Here is a 22,892-nt window from a genome sequence, read left to right as displayed (position 1 = left end):
TGCGTATTGCTTTGATCGCAGACGAGACAAGCCTGCTGTCAAGTTCCCAGAAGCAATGAGATTCTAGCTTCAATCCTTCAAAGAGCAGTTGCAAAGAGATAATATCCCGTCTTCATGAATTCAAAGATTCCCTCAAAGGTCTCTGTCGACGTTCGCAGGTTGCGGTGCGTTTCTGATGTTGTCTTGCTGCGATCGAGAACTGTCTGATGGTGAAATACAGACGTGAGGATTATGAGCTTGATATTGAAAGATAATAAAGTAGCTTTCATGCAATCGCAATCATACTATAAGTAGATAATGGAAGAGGAAGGTGAAAAGCTTCTGGTAGCTAACGGGGCGTTTGTTGGATATGCAAATACACAAGAATAAGTAATTCACAAGAATGAAACCAAAGGAAAACCTCCTCAAATCACCTTTATTTTTTTCCCGCTGGGAAAGCAAATAGGCGAGTTATCTTCTCACTTCTATTTCCTCATCCCCGTCTATTCATATCCCACGGGCACGCATCTCCCCCATAATGGTCAATATCCATTGGACTTGGACGGCCGTGAAAAGTGATTTTTCAATGTAGGCACCCATTTCAAACGTCTTGTTCCGATTACTTGTCGAATCAAGTATCAAATCTTACCTCTCGATAAGAAAGTAAAAGGAAAATGATGGACGGAAAACATTCTGATTTGTCCCAGTGCTGAGGTTGAGGTTACATTTGTTGTTACAAAAGTGAGGCTTCACTTGGGGTAAGCATCAATGAAGTTACATTAGTGTGGGTTGTGCGCTAATCCCACCAATCAAGCACGGCAAGCACGGCCAAGTTCAAAATAATCTGCACGGACCAGAATCTTCTTCCCTATCAAGAAAGCTAAATTTATCTTGATACCCAACCTGGAAATCTGACAAACAAAATCTCTTGAGCTTGGAAATCTTGTAATTCTTTTGAATACCGTATCCGAATCCAATGTTGGAACGAAACGGCCTTTCAATGCTACATCGAGATCGGTCCAATCAATTCGATATGCATCCCGAAAAACGTGCAAGCAACATGGGTTTAAGAAAGAAACACAAACGATCATGTCAACCTGTCAGCTCTAACTCGGCCAGATGTATCTTGAGAATCGTATCGATACATTTCTGCAAGCAGGATTCTACCGAATTTTACACTGGGTCGTTGAATGAAGAGTGGCTCCTACAGCAGAGGAGGCCGAATGAAATATCAAATCCTGGTCAATACTAGTTGGAAGAAGCTGCAGCAAATCATCCCTTTTGACTTCCAGCCTCGAAGGGATGTCCAAAGCCAACCTTTACTTAAAGGCTGAAACGTCATATTTGGTTGTAAGTGTTACATCGAAGGCACGGGAAGTGCACGCGAGAATGGCTCGGCAGGAATGTACTTTCTGGAGGTAGCATTCCGTTAGCTTTGCGCGTAGCGGCAGAAAGATTCATATCTCTGGTCGTATTAAGATACCATACAAGAGAATACCACTCGATGAGAAGTCAAAGGCAAATCAATGTAGGTACAGAAATACACGATAGCTCTTTGGAACTCAATGCGTTTTCCCATCATAGTTGAGAGAAAATTGCATCTGCTCAAGGATAAATGCATTTGTGGACGCGGTAGACGTTAAGGAACTTGGCAACGAGGTCTCATATTCCAAGCCGCTACATTCTTCATATTCGTTGATATGTACAACAAAATTTACAAGTATAAGTCATTCTCATACTCTCATTCCTTTCTTTTGTCCACGCGTTATTCCTCTCTCTTTCCCCAACGAACGGCATTATATTCAATATGAGGACTGCAAGCTTGTTGGTGTCTCTGGCCTTTACCAGAGGTATTTTGGGTGCTATCTGCACCCAAAATCAATGTGCAAATGCCATTACATCCATTGGTGAGATCAACGTCGGTCTTCAAAGTCGTTCGTTAGATTGCGCCAAGTTCATAGCGACTACTGTCACTCCCAATGCTTCGTTCGTCAGCTCTACTTCCATTCATATTCTTTGCTAATTGACATAGAATTGCTTTGATAACTACGAGTGCAAATATGGAAGATTATCCCTATGTTCCTTCTCAAACAACAGCTGATCATGGTACAATTCCTACTTACGCATCATATTGTACCGACGCAGCTGCATATTCCTCCGCCTGTGATTGTGCGGGTGTTACACCTTCAGTAGTTGTCGCTCCAACTCCAACTACCTATCTCTACGATAAATTACCACTTTGCGCCAATCCAGCTACATGTGCACAAGGATACAGTAACGCTGCTTGTGGAGGTGGTGCTGGTATTTGTATTCCTGGGGGAGGAAATGATGGTTCTGGTTTCTGTGTCGCTGCAGGAGTGAGTCTAAGCTGTTCAATACTTCTTCTGTTTTTGATACCTCCTTTTCTTTCCTGATCTCAATCTTGACCTTTCTTTTCCGTCTATGTATTCTTCTTGCTTCCCGATACCTCATTTATACCTTATTCGAATCACTTTTCTTCGGACTCTGTTTCAGATAAGCAATACTGATTCCCCAATGTTGCAGACTTGCGGAATCACCTGTGAAAATAATTCGGATTGTACCACTGGTATCTGTCTTAGGGATGTTTGTTGTGGTTCTACTTGTTATAATCCTTCAGTTCAACTCGTTTCGACATGGCCTCCTACTCCCAATAAACTTGCCAAGAAAGACTTTAGAAATTTTAAAGATCTTTTCAACAAGTTCAATGGTGCAAAATCGAAATTGTTGGGCTCTTCGAAGAACAAAATCTTGGGTACTCACTTACCTGAAAATCCTCAGCCTACAAATTTCTTCAAAGGTGGATTTTGAGGTAGCATTATTTAGATTGCTGTGATGTCGAGGCTAGTCAGATTGAAGGAGATGAAATTTAGGGTTTTATGGGATATGCATCTCTTTCTGTTGAAGTTACAGGGAGGAATTGAAAGTGTTTGGTCTTTCTCTTTGCGTTCAGATACATGACATATATGAATGCGTCGTCGTTCTCTTCTTTCACCAGATCTTTTCTATCTAGATTATCAGAAAATACAAAATTGATATTTTTTCAAGGGAAACCAAAACTTGCTAGCAGTCCAGGCTTTATGTTGTGTCGAAATCAATTGAGATCGATACCGAAATAATATTAGATGACTCATCTCAGTCTTGGAATCTTACATTTTACGTAGTTAGTTATTGAGTACAGCTCGTGTTGGCGACGTATCACCATAATGACGGTTGCTGACAGGATTTATTACCCGAGAAGTTTCCGAGTTGGGGGCGGCAATGCAGATATAAATGTCATGCCACCACGCGTGTCAGAATCTGGCATCCTATCCAACCTCTCCGTCTAAATCATACCTCACATTCCTCATTACCATCCAACTCCAGAACACCTCATCATTCCCATTCCCATTCCACAAACTCCAATTTCCTCTTTCCCCTCTCCAAAAATAAGTAATAAAAAATGACAACCTTCATCGGATTCCTCTCCTCCCCCCTCTCCCCAACCATAGACCACACCGTCCCCTACATCCTCACAAACTGGACTCTCTCCTACCTCGTTCTCGCTTCTCGCCATTGGAAACAATACTACGGATTCGATCATAATGAATCACCCCGTTACGATATCCAGGAATATGGTGAACGGATGGTGAAAGAGGGGAAATTGACTAAGAGACAGTTGGATAGGATTAAGAGGGTGCAGAGCGCGTCGAGTAATAGTATTGAACATTTTGCGTTCTTTTTGGGGTGTATTGTGAGCCTTTTCTTTTTTTTTTTTTTTTTTTCTTTGGATGGGAGGGAGGAAGACTTTTTGGGGGGAGGAGGGGTGATAGATTATAGATAGGATGGTGGATGTAAGAAAACTAACTAAGAACCCCAGATCCTAGCACAACAAGCAGGACTCCCCGTCCAGACTATCAATAAATTTGGATTATCGTATAATCTAGCGAGAATCGGATATGGATTCGCATATACGTTTATGGAGACGAGGAATACGAGTGTTCTGAGAACGGCGTTTTGGTGGTGGGGTAATGTTAGTTGTATTGGTATTTTGTTGAAGGCCGGGAGGGCGCTTAATGAGGGGGTTTGAGGGGTGGTGAGGGGAGAGAGGGGGGGATGAGGGGGAGCGGCAATTGGGAAGGGAGATAGTATCGTGGGTGGGAGAGATGGATTTAAAATGCAGTAAAATGGTGAATGTAAGATGGTGAACACTTGAGATACACCAGAGTCCTGTTTTGTTGAAGTAGAATTGTCTCCTTTCTATGTTCAAAGAATAATATTGATGCAGACACGTTGCTTATTCAGTCAATGAGACTCATTGATCATGATCTGTCTCATATGCAACTGTCTAGTACAGGTGATATCAGATACTGCGTATTCCAAGTGAGACGGTGTAATATTCTGGGAGGCTGCAAATCGGGCTGTCTAGGTAGTGAAAATCAGGTTAGGCGAGCTGCTTGCAACCGGCACTGCTGCATAACAAAAAAAAGCCGATAGGATTGCTGGAGTATGACTCTGGAATGTGAGAATAAGATTGATGACGGCGCAATGGGCTTTCGTACCATCTTTCCCCTCTCTCATTTGACTGCAGTCATTTATGGAGGTCGGCAACTGCAATGCTTTCTGACCCATCACTGTCTTGGCCAGTAGATACAGGTACAGTGTGAATGAGAGGCTCCGTGGACAAGAACATTGGGCAACTTCGCTGTTTTGGAGTCGGGATCAATCGGTATGGTCTGCTGATATGATATCTTCAGTTATGTCTTGACTTTGGAATAGCTTGATCAAATCTAATGATGTCAATCAAAGAAGATCATCTTGACTTGGAATTCAATGTATTCTGAAACAGACCATTGTATCCAATTGATGAGGGCAAAAACAGGAGCTTTTGGAAGCTCGAATTCAGAGGAAAATTGAGAAACAACACTGTATCTTGAGTAAAATTCTCTCCCTGAGGTGCAGCTATTGATTGGTAGGAGGAATGGATTGTTTTTAACTGACAGAAAGCTTGTCAAAATACGGAAGAACTCGTTGCTGCCAGTGCAGTGAATAATGTTCAAAAATAGTTCCAAAGATTTGCGCGCTACAGATTTAGAGAGAATTAACACATCTTGCTGGTACGGGGTATGCTAAAGTAAAGTACCTGTATTTCAATAGGTTTCTCAATGACCTTCGGCAGATGGTCAATCGCCCCAAGTTCAGATGCCTTTATCAAATATACTCTGCTACTTCTCCGCCGGAACCGAAGTGTGAGAGATGGTTTGATCATTGAATATTCCAGTCTATATACCAACTCTAAAATATCAGTAATAAAGCCCGACGTAGTGAAGTGGCAGAGAGCTTTTGGTAAATAGAGAGTTGATTGAATGAAAATAATGAATAACGCTTCATATCCATAACTCATCTTATATACAAACAGCAATCTAGCAGTGAAAAAATACCACACACCAAGATTGACAAGAGGTGAAATACCGGTACTTTCTTACAGCGCATGATGTTCAAGGTAACCTCCTAGCTAGGAAGATATAGCGCAAATGGAAGTCCCTGCATATTCAGATCTGCGACAACTGGGCTGTATCCACATTACTTATTGTCATGGTCTTCAGCAGAGTCTTCAACGCTCAATCCACTTCGACTTTGCTCATGAGATGAAGACTTCAAAATTCCAGTACTTCAACAAAATCTTGTGTTGGTGATGGTGGCTTACAGTTTTCGTCTAACTTTAAGAGGCTAGCGTCCTTATTGAGCCACTGAGGTTGAGAACCTCATCGTCACACTACGATGTAAACCTTAATGCCTAGGTAGTAATAAAAATGTGAAGTTATTTGTATAGATTAAAATGTCGCTGATAATTATTTACAGGTAAAATTTGAATTATATTAATTGTCTTGCCTCGACATCTGATAAAGGAGACATTAGAATATTATGGTAATTATGTACAAACCACACGGGGGGGCTAATTATAATTCTACAGTGCTTTTCCAAACATGCGTTTCTCGAACTATGCTCTCCAATGCGAATATCTTCCGCCGGAATCAGATGAACCAATTCCATTGGCAGCCTTTTTGATCCAAGCTTCAACAACCTTGAAATATTCGTCATTGTTCTTCTCCAAGAATCCGAAATGAGCATTGCCGTGAACACCAACATCAGCCATCTTGATCCAATCAGTCTTTACACCAACTTGGTTGAGGTATTGAATAACACAGTGTTCGTAAGTAATGTGAGGAGATGCTTCGCCGGTGAATGCGACGTATGGTACCTTGGCTACATTAGGGAGAGTATGGATGGTGTAGTTTGCGGCACTGCTTTGTTGAATGCAAGATCTGCTCTCTGGGGTATCCTCGCCAACCGTCTCGGTGACGAGTTCGGTATAGTTGGAAATAGGAGGATCATAATTAAGATTGGAGACAGTCAAGCCAAATGGACGAGCAGCTGATCTTCCAACAGAAGATGTTGCGTTTCCGGTATAGGACTCGAATGGAATGTTTCCAGGTTCGAGATTGACATTTCCGAGCACGAGATCTGGACATTCGTCTGAAATTACAATTGGGTGGATTGCGCCAATGGAGTGAGAAATCAAGAATGATGGGCCAATCAATTGAAGAAGTTCGCAACCAGCAGCGCGCATCGATATTTCTTGTCGAGTATTGTTGGTAGTCAATGGCATGAAAGAACTCTCAAACGCATCAAAGATTGGATCTCCTCTGACTCCAGTACCGGGCCATTGAGTGTGTTGTTGGCTTTGGGGATAAGCGTTGGCGATTTCTGGAGCTGTGAAACCAACCTAAGGAAAAATGATAAGTCTCTCAAATGATAGCGTATGTGGAAGATACAACCTACCTCACTGATGTTTGCAGTTGATCCAATTCTCAAAGGATATCCTACGAGATCCTCTTGGGTTCCGCGACCTACACTAGTTTGATCGACAACGTAAACTTGGTAACCTAAGTCCAAGAACATCGATGCAAAGCCTTTGCGATTATCAGGTGTATTGAGCCATGTCTATTTTGATCAGTCGATGATGGCTTTCAGAGGGATTGAACGCGACATACTGCACCGGAAACTCCTCCACCGTGGAATAAGACCACAGGATATGGTTTCTTGATACCCTTATGTGGAGTCAACTTTTCAACATACGCCTGATCGTAGGTCAACAGACCAATGGCTGCGTTCACGTAATGCCCTCCTACCCAGAAAACATCGCGTTTGTAAGATGTCTCCTGAGATTCACATTGTGGTCTGATGCCATTGATTCCAGTACAATCCAGATCATCTGAAGATTTAGCTGAAGAGACCGTTGCAAGGCCGATAACGAGGGACCAGAAGAAAAACATCTCGTGAAAGGAACGAAAGTGGTAGGTGAGATGAAGATCGAGTTTGAAGTCGAAAGAAAAACAAACTTTCAGAAAGGGTTCATGCCACTACATGGTAAATTAAATGACAGCGGATTAGAAGTCTAAACCCGCCTTGCCTTTGCTTGTACGCAATTTTATGAACTCCGCAGCATTATTATCGGATATTGTAGATCATATCCCACTTTGAATTACCCACGGATTACCCACAAATGAGATTTATGAGAGGCGGAGAAATTGTCCCATCACAAAGTGCGATTGAAGGAAATTATGATATTGGATCCGATATCGTATGTACAATAGTCATCCAAGCTAAGTGCTAGAAGCATGTGCTAAAAGCATGTGCGTAAGGATTAGTCTCTGGGCATCTGTCACTTTGACCGCTGTATGCTCAAGCTCATCTCTTATTGACATGGAAGAATTCTGGAATCTCAATCAAGACCGTTGAAATGTCAGAACCGAATGAGTCTCAAGGAGCTCTTATATCAAGAGCAAGGTCTCGTTATATATATGTGATGTTTGTAGTTGAGACGAAACACCTCGCATATATAAATAAAGGCAAAACCCGCAAGTTTTGATATTTGAGCAGACGAAACGAAATTTGTATGAAGAAAATTTACTGTAGTACTAAAATTGCATTAAACTGAATGAAACCAGAAGAGAATTTTTAGCAATGGTTTAGTAGGGATTTTCCCGTGTCTTTGAACCGACTTTTTGTATCGTGCGTAAAAACTTGCGAGTCATGATCACGAGATAGGCCACCTCGGTCACTTGTAGTCTTACCATTTTCTTGTTTTGGGAGCACAACACTGGCTCGAGACTGGTAACCATGATCAAGTGGATTTGTTCAAGTCGGAGAATAAATTGTTCCGGTTTTCTTGAATAATTCTCGTAATGAATACGTGTGTCAAATTTCATTTTATGAAAGTTCAGATAAGAGCATTCTTCAGCACGTCGGTGCATTCATTGTTACATCGTTCCGGCACTTTCCAGCGGATCTATTATCTATGAATACCTATTGAGCTATTCAATAGTCGCATGTAGTATGTACTCCGCCGTATGTGTGCTTCGTACAAGGTTATGGAGGTTATATGTTAGCGTGGATCATGGATCCTCTTTATCCATTTTCAAGGAGATCTGTATGAATTCTTGCCTCGCTTCCCCATCAAAAGTTTGTTATATCACATCATCTTAATCAACCAATTTTTGCCTTTAATTTGTGGAAAGCCCGAAATTTCGCCTCGCGAGGATTTCTCAAAACCTTCCACTTATCACAACCATTAACAAATCGCCATTCAGCGTTTGAATGATCTACATATATGAATGAAGATTAGGAAATTCATCCGACAGTGAGCCCGGGGGCGAAGGTGGAAACCCACTGTTACACAGGAATTACCCAGATTCTGGTAGACCGGTGTTCAAGGTAGTTTTAGGCTTTTCCAGAAAACCCGTGGTGGTATTGTGAGGGGTCGCTACCAAGTCCAGGCACCGTTTGAAAAAGCAAGATGAAGCTCATTCGATACAACATTGGATACCGATAATTCAGACCAGATAAAAACGTTCCTCAGGTACCGAACGGCAACACCGTTTGCAGAGGTTGCACAGTCGAGACGGTCTGTGTTTCTTTCCATATCGGCATGAAAACCTTAATCGTACGATAATACCACTAACACGTGCGCAAGGAGCGGCTTGCGTTCATAGGGAAATCGAATGTGGAAAGCCACCGGCAAAATGACTTGATAAGTAATGATGCGACCTGGGTGGATATAATTTACACAGGGCACAAGGAACATGTTACTGCGATTTCCTTGTGATCGGAGTGAAGTTCAAAATCTTCACCCTATTTTCTTCTAACAATCAAGAGAAAGGTGGGCAACTTTGTACTCCTGAAAGCTTGATGGTAGAGAAATGCAACAACGGGATAGTGGTAGGGATCGAGTGATTCGGCATTCGACATATAGACTGATCTAAAACCCAACCGGCCTTGGAAAATTATCGTTACTAAAGGATATGTGCCTAAAGTCCCCTCAATTTCATGGATGGACCTTCCAAGACTTCTAAGGGAGTCACGTACATTCAACGATATCCTTTCCTTGCTACCTATATTTCTACCGTGTGTTCGTGTTCATATGGGAATTTACTGCGATGTTTCCGACGGGATATTCTCAAGGGGTTTCAACACCATGCTCGTATCATATATTATACTTTTTTGATCTGAACTAGATCAAAGAGTCTAAGTAAAGATTTCCGTTGTATTTCTATCTTCCCCAGGTCTTTTCCACTTTTCAGCAGTTCGTGATTGTTTCTTCGCCATTAAGTTTTGCATGTAAGAATTGGTGAATCATTCAATGCGATCCTCAGCGCCAGGCTTCCCCGCGAAATTCCCCTCTTCTTTTCCAAGAGTCTCGAATTGAGGATCATTTACGTTGTCCTTGGTGTTGGATTGTGCTGCGATCGACCGGTGAAAGTGAAGACGTCGATTTAAAGCTTCACTCTTCCACATTATGTCCTCCTCGATACTTTCGTCTTCGTCATCGATTATCTCCTCCGCGACCAAAACCTACTCAACCACCATCCCCACAGGTACTATATCAGCTCTCATCGGTCAGCCACCAAATACTACCAATGACTATTACATCGTCGCCTACCTCAATGGCGCTTTTGGAATACACGGCAATCCTAATAAGGGAATTACTATCCCTCCTTTAGCACCACCAGGATACGTCTACGAATCCCGCGCTACGTCAATTTTAATCGGAATGTCCGTATCCATCTTCTTCATGTTCACATTTACGCTTGTTCGTCTTCTTATTCGTCTCCTAAATCGCGGTTTGAGACTCGGTCTGGACGACCTCTTCATTGTTCCCGGTGTCATCCTCGCAATTACGTGGCCAGTACTACAGATTTTAGCCGTCGTATACGGAGGAGCAGGAAAACACATCTGGGATGTAACGTATGAGGAATATGGATACTTTAAACGCTACACCAATTGGTCCAAGATATTTTTCTTCGTAGCAGTAGGAGTGGTGAAGGTTTCCATATGTCTTTTCAATCGCAGACTTACATCCATGACATCGAATAAGTGGCTCTTGTTCAACAACGTCTTTCTAGTCCTCCTGGTCATCTATATCTTCGTATCACTCTTCTGGAACATCTTTCTGTGTAACCCCGTCTGGGGAGGTTGGGACGCAATTAGATTGGGGAGAGAAGGAGTTGTTGCAAAATGCTTCCCGGTGGGAACTATGGGAACCATTCTGAGTACGATTCATGTCATTATGGATTTTGGTCTCTTGGCTGTACCACTTATTGTACTGTGGAAAGTCAAGATGGGATGGAGGACTAGAGGAAGATTGTACATTGTTTTTGCGGTGGGAGGTGTGAGTATGATTGGAAGTATTCTCAGACAAATCCAGCAGACAAAGTTGAGCTCGGATGTTTTATGTAAGTTCATTTTCTCGATTTTGAAATCTGGCCTTTCATTTTCTTGGCCAGATCTTCAGAATACAAACAATAGAAAACTAACAAATACCAGGGTCTTTCAAGTCTCTCGAAGATTGGACACTAGTCGATTTGACACTCGGTGTCATTGCCGCTTCTCTGCCCGTCCTCTCAGCTATCATCCCAGCCAAATGGAAAACAATTCACACCTCTTCGTCCTATAAAAATCCATCACATCTCGGTTCTCATCCTCTCTCCAACCCCGGAAACTACATGCGCTCGAAATACTCTGGAAAAAATGGAAAAGACATGAAGAGTGGACGAAATAGAGGAACAAACGGCGGTACATTTGGAGAAAGCGAGGAGAACATTGTGAGAACGGATGTTATCGAGTTGAGTTTCCAAAGCAAAGGAGATGTGGAAAGTAGAGAGGAAGCAAAGGAGGAAGGAAATGGAGAAGGAGGAAGTGGAAGAGTCAAGAGGAGTTTCTCGAGGAATAGAAATCGCGGCGATTCGAATGAGAGAGCTGCTACGAATAAGTTGGATAAGGAGACGAGTGAATGGCACGGGGCCAAAGGCCAATATGGCCATAGAGTGGAAATAAGTAGGGACGAGTGACGATTAAAAGATTATGGGGGGTGGATGGGCTAGGACGATTTCACGTATTTTTACTCCCCGTAATCCGGGGATAGTTAATGAGAAGCTTCAAAGACGGTTTTTATAGGGATTGGTGGCTTGTGGTTTTGAAATGGGATCATTTCATTGATTTCGGCGTTTCACAGATGGGCGAGTCACACTAGATTGTGGACTCGTGGATATACCAAACTTTCTTGTACTATGAGACTTGTACAGTGGGCCGGATGGGTGTTTTTGTAAATGGGGTGGAAAATATTTATGTTATGATGTCAATGAATTGTAAATAGAAGTAGGGATATATTTTTGAGTAGGAAAATGCTGGAGTACAATCTCTGCAATGATATTTTGCTACTTTGCTTCTATCAATCACGAGACTATCCGCATCTGGTTAACGGGAGTATAAAGATGCAGTGGGAATCCGTAATGATCATCTCTCAAGTCAGTTTCCAACAACTTTAAGGCTCTTTACTGGTAACATTGGCAATAACTCCATCATCTATCTGCTACTTCATTCCGTTTCGGACCTGACATTAGACGTGGATATGCCCCCTTTGAAGCGAAACCAACGTCAGGAACCATAGGCTCTGCATAACCGAACAAATCGATTTGATTTACTACAATAGCCGTGGAAGTTCACTGTCTTTTATGTCAAACATTACCAAATAACTTCCTCTTGGCCACAGTTCACATACACAAAGTGAAAGGCGTGTGATCAAATGGGTATAGTTAAGAGAAGCTCCCTGATTTATGGACTTGTCTACATTAACCAAGGTGGTCAATCACATAGCTGCACAGTAAAATAGTGAGTTACAAGAATTGAATTGTTCCTACAATCAGAGGTAGGAATTATTAAAATATGTATATCGTTTCCAAAATCATCAATATACTATCTTATCGCGTTCCTTTCTTTCACTGCTTTCAGAAAGCATTCATCATTCCCCATACGCCCAGTAATCCCACAAGACTCAAACCATTAATCAACCCTCCCTTCGAACTATCAACACCGCCATTAAACACAATATTAGTAATAGCAAATGTATCCGAACTTTTAGTAGAAGTTGAGCTAGCGCCTCCATTCCCAGTTTCAATAACCAGAATATCGGGCTTACTTGCAGGGCTCGTAGTGGTACTGCCACTGGTAGCTAATTTTTTTGAACTTGTGTAGGTGCTATAGAATGTCGACACCGGCTCGCCGGAACTATGTACTATGATTTCACTAGTTCTAATTTCGGTGACGGAAGTAGTGTCAGTCAAAGTACTGTAATATGTTGATACAGGCTTTCCGGAACTATAAATGACTATTTCGCTGGTTCGAATTTCTGTAATCGATGTTTCTGGGGTTGCTAGATGAATTGGTAGAGACGTTGCGGCAGAGAGAGGAATGGTAGATACAATGCCTCCAGCATATTGCACGATTAAACCAGCAGCACCGAGGGTTGCAACAGCTGAATTGGAAAGTGTGATCGCTGGGCCATCGAGAACGAGGGATTGGGAACCCAGAACCACGTTTGATGCATCAGCCCCTGCAGAAACAATCTCTCCTCCTGCAAGAGTAGCAATCGCGCTCGATACAACTGCAGGTATGGGCGCAGCAGTTGGGATACTATATGTTGATACTACTCCATTCGATTCTTGGACTACGAGACCTTGAGACCCTAGACTAACAACTGAATTGGAACCCGAGAGTGTTATTGCTGGAGCACCGGAAGTAATGGTTTGGCCGGCCACGATCAAAGTCGATGCACCTGGAATTGCCGAGATAATTTCTCCGCCGGCGAGAGTGGCGATCTTACTTGGCGATGCCGCTGTTGCGACGGCCCTAGTGGTTGGAATTGTGTAAACGCTTGATTGGGATGATTCTCCATTTTCATTTGCAATGACCAAGCCAGATGGTGTGAGTTGAACAATGGAAGAAGAGATTGTTATAGGAGCTCCATCCAAAGAGGCAGTCTGGCCTCCCACAACTATTATTGAGTCACTAGGAATCACGGAGATGACTGAAGAAGCAATTGTTGCGATTGGAATTGGTGTGTTGGCTGGGATAACAGGTACTGACGATACAGGCTGTGGTGAATCATCGGTGGTAGTTGGGTCTTGTACAGCTAAAACAGTGGTTGAGAGTGCATTAGATGATGATGCCTCTAAGGCTGGAATACTAGTATCTGAAGGTACCGGACTAGATTTTGGGACTTGAACATCAGAAGTAGAAGTACTAGAAGGAGAGTTGACAATGGATGTTTTTGATGGCTGACTTGATGATGGTGATTGAGCGGTACTTGCTGGAATTGAAGTTGAAGTTGCTGGAGTTGCTGATGTAACAGGAAGAAGTGCATTGACGGGGGGTACAGCTCCTGGTGGATCAAAAAGACCAAGTCGTGCATTATCTTGACCACAGTGTCTAAAGAAAGGTCTAATCATTCAGCTCCTGTTTAGGTACTTGGATATCTCAATGACTTACAGTCCACTTGATTCAATTTGGGGCGTAGGGATAGCCAGGGCAGGAAAACATCTATTATAGTCATTGTCCATAGCATGCATACTTTGGATAGCACCGTTAGTCGAAGCTTCAGTCAATGTAATTGTTGAACATCCTGAAATGATATCGCTCAAAGTAAGAAGCGCGGCTGGCGTTGTATTGACTTGCTGATCAGATGCCGTGTAGCGGGCAATTGTAGAGACGTTACTAGGATGCAACGAAATGATTACATTGCTCATTGTTGGACCAACTTGACCACAACTATTATATCCACTAATGGTATTTATGACCATGTACATTGATGGGGAAGTCCTAAACTCATTAGCATGAAACAATATCTCTTGAAGAACGTAAATACGCACATTGTAATCCCTATAGCTTCATTGTAGTAAGTGGAGGGGTAGCTGATGTTTCCACTTGCTTGAGGGAAGTATGACAATTGAACTGTTCCGGCGAATCTATTCATCAATATTAGCTTAGACAATGGGTCGTGGGAGCTACTCATACATATGACATGGCGTCCATATCAATTGCGGAGTGATTCCATTCAGATTCCATTCAGTGCAGGTGTTGATTGGAATGGATTGGTTTCCCCAATATGGCCCAGGAGTAATTGGAAAAAATTGTGTCGTTGATTGAACATCTGCATATGAAAGAGTAGCGGAAGGTGTGATTGTAGAAGGGATAGATCCCGATACCGTTGATGCTGGGGTTGCGGAAGTGGTTGAATTTGAATAAAGAACTATATTTCAGGCACGCGTCAGTTTAATTCTTTCTTGATATTAGAGTACTAAATGATAGGGACATACCAGCAGCCTGACCAAATTTAAGAAACGATATAACCACCCATAGTGATGATACAAGTCGCAGAGACATCATGAAAAAGCTTCAGATGATGATTAAAGGAATGTGGGTTGGAAAAAGAACGACGCAACAAGATTCAAAATAAACATCACCACGTCTGTCAAAGATAAAAAATGCGCCCTCTCAACTTGATACTCGAAGGTTCGGCGCCACAATATCTCACATAAACCTTAAATCTAATCTTGAAGCCAAAAATAATCACCAAGATTCATCCGGGTCATATGTGACGGAGAGCTGACTTCAACGAATAATCAATTCACTAGCTCGCAATAAACGATTTGACCAATTGTTGAAGGGGAATAGACGTATTTGTGGGTACGTTATCCTACTTTTGTGAACTTTACATGGACATATCGAATCCTCGTGGTTGTTAGGGACTATATCCTTGGCATAGTGATCCTTCCACGGTAACGGTAACATTTCCAGGGGAGATACAACAAGTGTGATAGTGAACCGATCGTCTAAGGATAAATTAGGTTCGATCAAGCTATCTTTTGGATGATTTGATATAATGCTCATCCACATAACCAAGCTCCTGTGTAAGTAGAGCATGCCAAGTCTTCGAGCTTGACAATTAATCGCTTGCATGATGATTTGCTATACTTACAACCGGAATCTTCAGATCATTTGGCGCTTATTGTAAGTGATAGAGTAAGGCACACGTGGGCCCTGATACCTGCAATGGTGATGATCGATATTGGTTCACCACTTATGAACGTATTGTACGTTCCTTCATCCGAGCTCTAACGAAAGGGTGTTGTTGTTCTATAAGTAGCCATCCGAGTAAGTAATCCGGATATCCACAATCTATACGTCCTTGGTATGAGGGATAAGCTCGTCAGGATAGAGTTCGAAATGGTCAAAAGTAGAAGGAATCACAGCCTTGCTTTTCTTTCCAAGATTCGTTCCGTATTACATGTATCCAGAATAGGTAACAAATTTCGGGGTAGTTAAGAAAGTAAATAGAGGTGGCAGTCAGCACATCTGATAAAGTGACAGAAGCGATACACGTGACGTTATGATAATTGGCTCGTTCTCTATCTAAGCTATATGCGGTTAGTGACATGTGACTTTCATTGCTCGGTGCAACGTGGGGTTGCATCCTTCCTTTGAGGGGGTGGAGGTGGTAAGATCTCAAACTCCTTTTTCGCCTCCGTACATCGTTTTTGTATCAAATTTATCTCCATAACTTGCTTGGTGCTCAGCTGCTTTCATGTATTACCAGATGTATACACCGCAGTCAATAATACTCTTAACGTTCGTATTGATTGACATTTCATCTCGTGATGCTCTATTTGCCCCCTCCCCACTCTCGATGTATTATGTTGGAAGATTATGGAGCTCGGCTCACGTACCCATTGGCTAATTAGGCGCTCAAAACTTTCATCACAATCATATTTGGATGACTACTCCAATCTATTTCAATCTAATCGCCGTATCTGTGATTCTTCATTCTTAAACATTCATAATGTCTCCGATTTATGAAGATTTGACTGAGCCAGTGCCTAGAAATGGACGTCTTTCGTAGGCAATTTGATCCAACATAAAAGTTTTAAGATCGAGACCCAGGAGCTACGCCTTAGCCTTGCAGATATCTCCAAGATTCTCATTTGCAATCCTAGTTATCCCCCCTGGATCTGGATAGCTTCTGCTTATCGATGCCAGGATAAGTTTCAACGCGAATAATCTACCACGTTTTTAACCGTGCCTTGTGAGAAGACGCTGGCTGTTGCATGCGGAATGGTAGTCGTGATGAAATAGAGTCTAGCTACCCCTGCTTGTCGCAGTAGGATTTTGATCTCCATTGACGAGCACCTCTGGAATATTCCTTTCTTTCTTTTTTACAAGCGTCCTCATTCTCGTCTTGTATTTTTCAACTCAGCCATTGTCGGCCCTCATGTTTGTTGAACAGCCGTCATGAAAATACGGTTCCATAATGGACTCCTGTTCGCTTTGATTGCTGTACTAAACGTCACAGCTAGTCCATTGAATGGTGTACCTGAAAATCAGTTGAAGTCAAATAGGGCTGTTCCCTCTCCGTTGGTCATACCGGCTAGTCAATACTTTGTGAGCTTTATATTTCTGTTCTCAGATTCTCAAATCCGAAAACAAATTCTTACATGTTTCTAGGATGGTGATGATGGTGAATGGTCTTCTTTGGCATTGAGAGTTGGGAGCCCTGCACAAGATGTTCGAGTATTGGTATCAACCAATTCACCGCAGACCTTAGTAGTTTTGCCACTTGGTTGCACTTCTGCAGCTATATCACCAGTACCAAGTGGTTGTGCGAATGCTCGAGGGGGCTTATTCAACAACAGCTTATCCAATACTTGGGAGGACATAGGATTATTTGGAATCAACGGAAACGGCGTAGGATTCCAGGCAGATTTGGGATATTCTCAATCTGCAGACTTTGGCTTAGATTCAATTGGATTAGGATATGTCTCAGGAACGAATGGTCCTACGCTCGATAATCAAACAATCGGTGCCATTGCCACGGCATCGCCATTTTATACGTATGTAGTCGTCTGAACACTCGGAATCATGGCTAACGATAGAAAGAGGAATATTCGGACTTGGTACTCAACCATTAAATTTTACGACTGTAGGAAACTATTCATCTGAGTCCTATTTCTCATCTTTATGGTCTCAGAAACTTATCCCAAGTTTGACGTGGAGCTATACAGCTGGAGCAAAATATCGTATGCAATCCCTTCCTTCACCATATGTGAAAAGATGTCTCATTGAAGATAATTCAGGACTCAAAGCCGGCCAGTACGCGCAATTAATTTTTGGAGGATATGATACATCTCGATTTACACCGAATTCTGCTTCATTTACTCTTTCGTCAGACATCAATCGAGACATCGTTGTGGCAATTCAAGCTATAACATATAGTGGAACAACACAAGCTAGCCTTCTGCAAAGTCCGACTTATGCTTTTATTGAATCAACCGATCCAAATTTATGGCTTCCTGAAGCAGTTTGTCAAGAATTTGAGAAGGCTTTTGGCCTTCAATTAGACAACAGTACTGGTCTCTACCTGATCAACTCTACACAATACTTTTTGTTGACCTCTATTAATCCTCAAGTTACATTCTCCCTAGCGAATTCATTGACAGGTGGTGATACCGCTTCCATTGTACTACCTTTCAATGCTTTTGCTCTATCAGCTTCATATCCTTTTGTTCCAAATGATACTTATTATTTTCCTCTCAGAAAATCTGCCAATGACAGTCAGAATACTTTAGGGCGAGCTTTTCTACAAGAAGCGTAAGTCGTTATTCTATAAATCTACACATATTTCTAACGAATTTTCAGTTACCTTACAGTTGATTATGAACGTGGAAATTTCACTGTCAGTCAGTGTTCTTTTGTTGATGGTTCCAGTTCTGAAATCAATACTATCGTATCTCCCCCTTTGACAAATAACTCCTCATCTATGTCAAAATCTTCATCCAGTGCTGATTCTACTGATCCCACTAAACATTTATCAATTGGAATTATATGTGGAATTGCTGTGGCATTAGTGGCTGTTCTGATAATTGGAGCTCTTGGTGGATTTTATCTTTTCCGCCGTCGCAACCGTCGCATATCTACAGCAGAGATTGCTCTACGTGGAATAAATGGATCATACTCTAAGGATAGTTCTCGCATGACGCCATCGCCCAATCCATCATCGATCCCTCCAATGAACCCTTCTCCAGATCTTTCGTCAAATCAAATTTATATGCAAGAAGTCAAACCGATAGCCGAAGCGCCAGGTCATGAGACTCGTGAGCTGGTGGAACTTCATTCTCCTAATCTGAACAATCAGTCAAACTTTATTCAATTTACAAGTAAACCAACAGAAATATATACAAAAACATCAGAAGATCCTTATGAGGATTATACAACCGCTGCACGCCGAATAGACTCCCTAAGAAAATTTGCAACTTCATCTGAAATGGATGCAAGTTCCGCGATGTATGAGCTTCCTGGAAGTAACCCTTTGGTCGAGATGGATGATGAGAGGAGTAGGCACAATTTGTCGCCACGATTAGATCCATCTCAGAAATCACCACAATTTTACCAGGAAGGACACAAATTATTATCACAACATTCCTCAAACCAAAATATATCTCCAGCCATATCAGAACTATCACCAAGTCCTAGAGTTTCATCAACACAAGGAAGGATATCCCCATTCGAAATTCTCTCAAATAAATCGTCTATTCCACAAAAATCAGAGCCTACCGACACAAAACTCTCCGCCTCAACAAATCTTGAACCACCCGCTTATCGCTATAACCCATTGAGAAGATCAGGCACAGGTTACTCGGGCAATTCAGGATTCTCCGGGATTTCAGAAGAAACAACAGGAACACCCATTTCTATGACAAGTCCTACTCTCGGAAGACCTCCTTCAATGTTTATGAGAGCTTTTTCAAGATCTGGCAGGCCGGCTTGGAATAGAGAATCAGCACCGAGTGTTCCGTCTAGGGGTTCTTCTAATGCTACGACACCGGGTGGGCGGACTGGTAAAAATCCTAACAACTCTTGGTTTTTTTAATGAGTTTTATTTTTAATAATGATGCCACGTTCTTTGTATATATCTATTTCTTCAATTCTGGGTATATAGGGGAGGGAATTTCAAGGGCATTCTAATTAATGGAGATGGAGCTCTATGGTCTACAAGCATAAGATCGGTTATTGAGTTCATTTGATATGATATGGACAATTCAACGTGGAGAAGATTAATCTTTCAAGATTCTACTGCATTCGTAGCATATCCCGCCCTCTAAAAGCGAACACAGAGTTCTGCAAAATAGTCCGAGAGTCAATCACAACAACTTCTTCCGTGCTGCATATTTGAATTATATTGCTAAATACTCTATTGATCTCATATCTTAATCATCATTTCTCCAGTTTTTAATGAGCTGTTTTCTATCAGCTGCTTAAATTCCCTACATATTAAAATATCTAATAGCCCTCTCGGCGGCGATGTCTGAAGGGAGGGGGTGGCTGAAATGGCACATTTTATAAGCCACACACGTGATAACTACAACGCATACCTGGGTTTATTTTGATCGATTAATCCATTGATTTGATGAAAGAAACATTCTTTCATATACCTTGATTCTATTTATACTTGACAGATATCGAAGACATCAATTGGCTTGTCTGCTCTCGGGATAGATCATACCATGGGCAAGAGCAAATCCACTACATCTACAAATAGGTCCAGTCAGATGTATTTATGATGTCCACCAATGAAGCATTGCTTTCATGAGGATTCCACAAACGCGCAAACGTGAATCTTGCTCGCAAACTGTACAAATAATGTATACGAACAGTACGAGTACGTTCGAGTTGCTCTAGCTCCTCTTTTTGGTCGAATATCAAGTTTGTCGCGAAGGAATCTTGAGGTTTGTTTGGTGTTGCACATGAATCTTTTGTTTGTAAGGTTACTTTGAGTTTGTTCTTGATAAATTTTTGTCATTTTTTTATGTTTGCTTTTCTTTCGATGGAGCAAACCTTTCGATGATACCATGGAAAGCAACGGCTACTTGCAGAGCCAGTATACTGAAAACAATGGAACTTGGTAGAATAAGATATTATACTTCATTTTGTTTCATACGATCCAGATTATGACGGACGTTTCCCCTGCATTTGGGTTTATTAAAGAGTCGGAAACGGGGAACTACTTCCACACGGGAAGTGTACGATCTATTCTTTTCCTCCAATCTTTTGGAAGTCTTAGACTGTGTTGTTGACTTTCATTGTGCTTCTTTCCCAAAGCCTATCATCTACAAGGCCATCTCCATGTCGCGCCTTTTGACATTCAGGAACATTCAGAGATCTTCTCATTCGATCTTTCGATTGAAACCTCATAAATACTTCTGGAAGCCCGAGAATAAGAGTTTTTCAATTCCCAATTTTACTTGGTTCAATCCACAAGAATATCTGGTCAAAATGGTCAGCAACCAGAAAAATATTGAAGAAGAAGAATATGCTGTTCATCTTAAACTACTCAAAGATGATCCAAATGGCCGTGATCGAGATAATCAACAGTATATCACACCAGTTTTCCCAGCTTCACTTCGAAATCAAATCGAGCAGTATGGATTGATAGCCGGACATTCCAGTATTCTGACCAACAGTGATAATCGGAAGGATCCCCGACTTTTCTACAATATAGCTGCGCCTTTCAGTACATTCATTTGTGGCTCACAAGGAAGTGGGAAATCTCATACTCTGTCATGCCTTCTGGAAAATTGTCTTGCGAAATCATCCGTTAGTAAGGTGAAGAAACCTCTATCGGCTTTATTGTTTCACTATGATGCATTTATTGGCGATGTGTAAGCTCAGTTGGTTCTTTCCTATGAAAACGACCATGGACTCTATGCTTCTTTACCTCCTGATATCCTCCAATTCTCTTTTGTTTGCTTGTTTGACGGCTAAAATCTAACTTCTTGATGCTGCAGGAAAGGAACCCCTTGCGAGGCTGCTTACCTTGCAAGCAATCGAGACATAAAAGTTCGAGTTCTATGTCCTCCGACCAATTTTAGAACCATACAAGTAAGTTTAGATCTGTTCTATTTCTCTGTGTCCTTCCTATTTAATCTTCATTCCATACTTTCTTGTCAATGCCACACACTTGATTGACTTGATTGTCGAGAAGCCGTTGCACATTTTAATTACTTCAATACTTCATTGGTATTTTCTTTTCAATAATCAATACTGACATACAAATTTTGTCCATAGCGCACATATAGTGGTATCAAGGGTGTTAAAATTCAGGAACTATGCATTGACGAAACTGATCTTACAACGCAAAGAATGTTGAGCTTGATGGCCGTCAAAACATCAGAAGAAATGCCACTCTATCTCCACACTATCACTAGAGTCTTGCGGGTTCTCAGGCTTGCTCACCAAATCAACGGAAAGCCTTTTCATTACGGAGAATTCAAGAAGCATCTTGAGGATCTTCGACTGACAACTGGTCAGGAAGGACCGCTCATACAACGATTAGACACACTAGAAAGCTTTATGCCAATTGAGCAGAGATCAGCTAAGTCTTCTGCCCCCTTAAAAAGAGGAAAAGGAACTGATTGGAGCATAAAGGTTACATCTTTCCTGGAAGTCTTGAGTGAGTTGATTTCATGGCTAACATACGGTAGGCGGGAGAACTTACAATCGTTGACCTTTCATGCCCGTGTGTGACTGTCGAAGCTGCATCATCTCTCTTTAACATGTGTCTCTCATTATTTCTAGAAGAGACATCTGACATAGGCAAAGTTGTTGCCCTTGATGAGGCCCATAAAGTATCATACCCCCTGAAAGAACTGCGCTTGGAAATTCTGCGGCTGACAAAATTTTGTATCTTTTAGTATATGTCGAATAGTACAGGAGATGCCTTGACCGGTAATTTATTATCCACAATCCGTCTCCAGCGCCATTTGGGTACACGTATTTTTATTTCCACACAAGAACCAACAATTTCTCCCGCCCTCATCGATTTATGCTCCATGACTATTGTTCATCGCTTTTCCAGTCCTGAATGGCTCAGATGTCTTCGTTCACATGTTGCCGCACTACATAATTCGGGATCCAATTCTCAGGATGATGAGTCAACGAGAAGGAATGTATTCAAGGAAATTGTAACATTGCGAGTGGGTGAAGCATTATTATTCGCACCCGAAGCAGTGATCTACAAGGATTGTGATAGGATCAACTTATCACCCGGTAATGAATCTTCGGCTACATTGATCAGCGGCAATAGTAACAATAATGTGTCAGAAAAGGGAAAGGAGAAGGCAATCGAAAGAGATGATGACGATGACGAACAAACATTGAGAAAGTTGGGAACAGATTATGTTAAGATAAAGGTCAGAGCTAGGCTCACTAATGATGGTGGAAGGAGTGTTTTGGCTGCTTGACCTTTCTGGGAGATCTGTAATCAATAGTTGAAGACCCAACGTTCTTTGACAAGAATTCAGAGATGCAACACTTTCAATTGTGTGAAGGCAATGATTTGATAATTTCATACCTAGGTATTAGTGGTGGGTTGATAGGATACTGCTGTTGGTATTTTTTTACTATTTTTACTATTTCATTTCTCAGAAAAGGCAAACAATCGGCGAAGGGAACCATGAATATCAATT

General features: G+C 41.8%; 7 protein-coding genes across 7 annotated transcripts; 5 read left to right on the top strand and 2 right to left on the bottom strand.

Moving 5' to 3' along the window:
- Positions 1 to 945: 945 nt before the first annotated feature.
- Positions 946 to 2,808, top strand: EAE97_008087 (uncharacterized protein; the record flags this gene model as incomplete). The annotated part of the gene is made up of 3 exons (XM_038878601.1): positions 946 to 1,965; positions 2,012 to 2,336; positions 2,524 to 2,808. Exons 1-3 carry the CDS (start codon positions 1,787 to 1,789, stop codon positions 2,806 to 2,808), a joined length of 789 nt encoding a protein of 262 aa, XP_038730281.1. The 5' UTR covers positions 946 to 1,786.
- A 485-nt stretch (positions 2,809 to 3,293) lies between these two features.
- EAE97_008086 (uncharacterized protein) lies at positions 3,294 to 4,066 on the top strand (the record flags this gene model as incomplete). Its single annotated transcript, XM_038878600.1, has 2 exons — positions 3,294 to 3,730; positions 3,857 to 4,066. Exons 1-2 carry the CDS (start codon positions 3,440 to 3,442, stop codon positions 4,064 to 4,066), a joined length of 501 nt encoding a protein of 166 aa, XP_038730280.1. The 5' UTR covers positions 3,294 to 3,439.
- Positions 4,067 to 5,977: 1,911 nt separating this feature from the next.
- On the bottom strand, positions 5,978 to 7,313 carry EAE97_008085 (uncharacterized protein; the record flags this gene model as incomplete). The annotated part of the gene is made up of 3 exons (XM_038878599.1): positions 5,978 to 6,763; positions 6,820 to 6,981; positions 7,032 to 7,313. 3 exons carry the CDS (start codon positions 7,311 to 7,313, stop codon positions 5,978 to 5,980), a joined length of 1,230 nt encoding a protein of 409 aa, XP_038730279.1.
- Positions 7,314 to 9,835: 2,522 nt separating this feature from the next.
- EAE97_008084 (uncharacterized protein) lies at positions 9,836 to 11,387 on the top strand (the record flags this gene model as incomplete). The annotated part of the gene is made up of 2 exons (XM_038878598.1): positions 9,836 to 10,772; positions 10,864 to 11,387. The coding sequence occupies 2 exons, from the start codon at positions 9,836 to 9,838 to the stop codon at positions 11,385 to 11,387; spliced, it is 1,461 nt and encodes a 486-aa protein (XP_038730278.1).
- An 845-nt stretch (positions 11,388 to 12,232) lies between these two features.
- On the bottom strand, positions 12,233 to 15,675 carry EAE97_008083 (uncharacterized protein). Its single transcript, XM_038878597.1, has 6 exons — positions 15,353 to 15,675; positions 14,691 to 15,206; positions 14,389 to 14,623; positions 14,244 to 14,339; positions 13,864 to 14,193; positions 12,233 to 13,815 (listed from the first exon to the last, which is right to left on the bottom strand). The coding sequence occupies exons 2-6, from the start codon at positions 14,758 to 14,760 to the stop codon at positions 12,324 to 12,326; spliced, it is 2,223 nt and encodes a 740-aa protein (XP_038730277.1). The 5' UTR covers positions 14,761 to 15,206; positions 15,353 to 15,675; the 3' UTR covers positions 12,233 to 12,323.
- Positions 15,676 to 16,662: 987 nt separating this feature from the next.
- On the top strand, positions 16,663 to 19,297 carry EAE97_008082 (uncharacterized protein; the record flags this gene model as incomplete). The annotated part of the gene is made up of 5 exons (XM_038878596.1): positions 16,663 to 16,812; positions 16,876 to 17,261; positions 17,308 to 17,447; positions 17,505 to 18,018; positions 18,067 to 19,297. 5 exons carry the CDS (start codon positions 16,663 to 16,665, stop codon positions 19,295 to 19,297), a joined length of 2,421 nt encoding a protein of 806 aa, XP_038730276.1.
- Positions 19,298 to 20,700: 1,403 nt separating this feature from the next.
- EAE97_008081 (uncharacterized protein) lies at positions 20,701 to 22,667 on the top strand (the record flags this gene model as incomplete). Its single annotated transcript, XM_038878595.1, has 5 exons — positions 20,701 to 21,086; positions 21,213 to 21,306; positions 21,493 to 21,852; positions 21,909 to 22,052; positions 22,119 to 22,667. 5 exons carry the CDS (start codon positions 20,701 to 20,703, stop codon positions 22,665 to 22,667), a joined length of 1,533 nt encoding a protein of 510 aa, XP_038730275.1.
- Between the last annotated feature and the right edge of the window lie 225 nt (positions 22,668 to 22,892).

The sequence above is a fragment of the Botrytis byssoidea genome (assembly GCF_014898295.1).
Source record: "Botrytis byssoidea strain MUCL 94 chromosome Unknown BBYS_017, whole genome shotgun sequence".
Lineage (NCBI taxonomy): Eukaryota > Fungi > Ascomycota > Leotiomycetes > Helotiales > Sclerotiniaceae > Botrytis > Botrytis byssoidea.
The sequence above is the reverse complement of the archived record's forward strand: the minus strand, read 5'-3'. Positions and strand labels throughout refer to the sequence as shown.

Coding starts and splice junctions, on each gene's coding strand:
- EAE97_008083 (XM_038878597.1), bottom strand. CDS start 14,760: ATGATGTCTCTGCGACTTGTATCATCACTATGGGTGGTTATATCGTTT. Junction 14,624..14,690: donor TAAATTTGGTCAGGCTGCTG/GTATGTCCCTAT, acceptor CCTGAAATATAG/TTCTTTATTCAAATTCAACC. Junction 14,194..14,243: donor GAAGCTATAGGGATTACAAT/GTGCGTATTTAC, acceptor TAATGAGTTTAG/GACTTCCCCATCAATGTACA.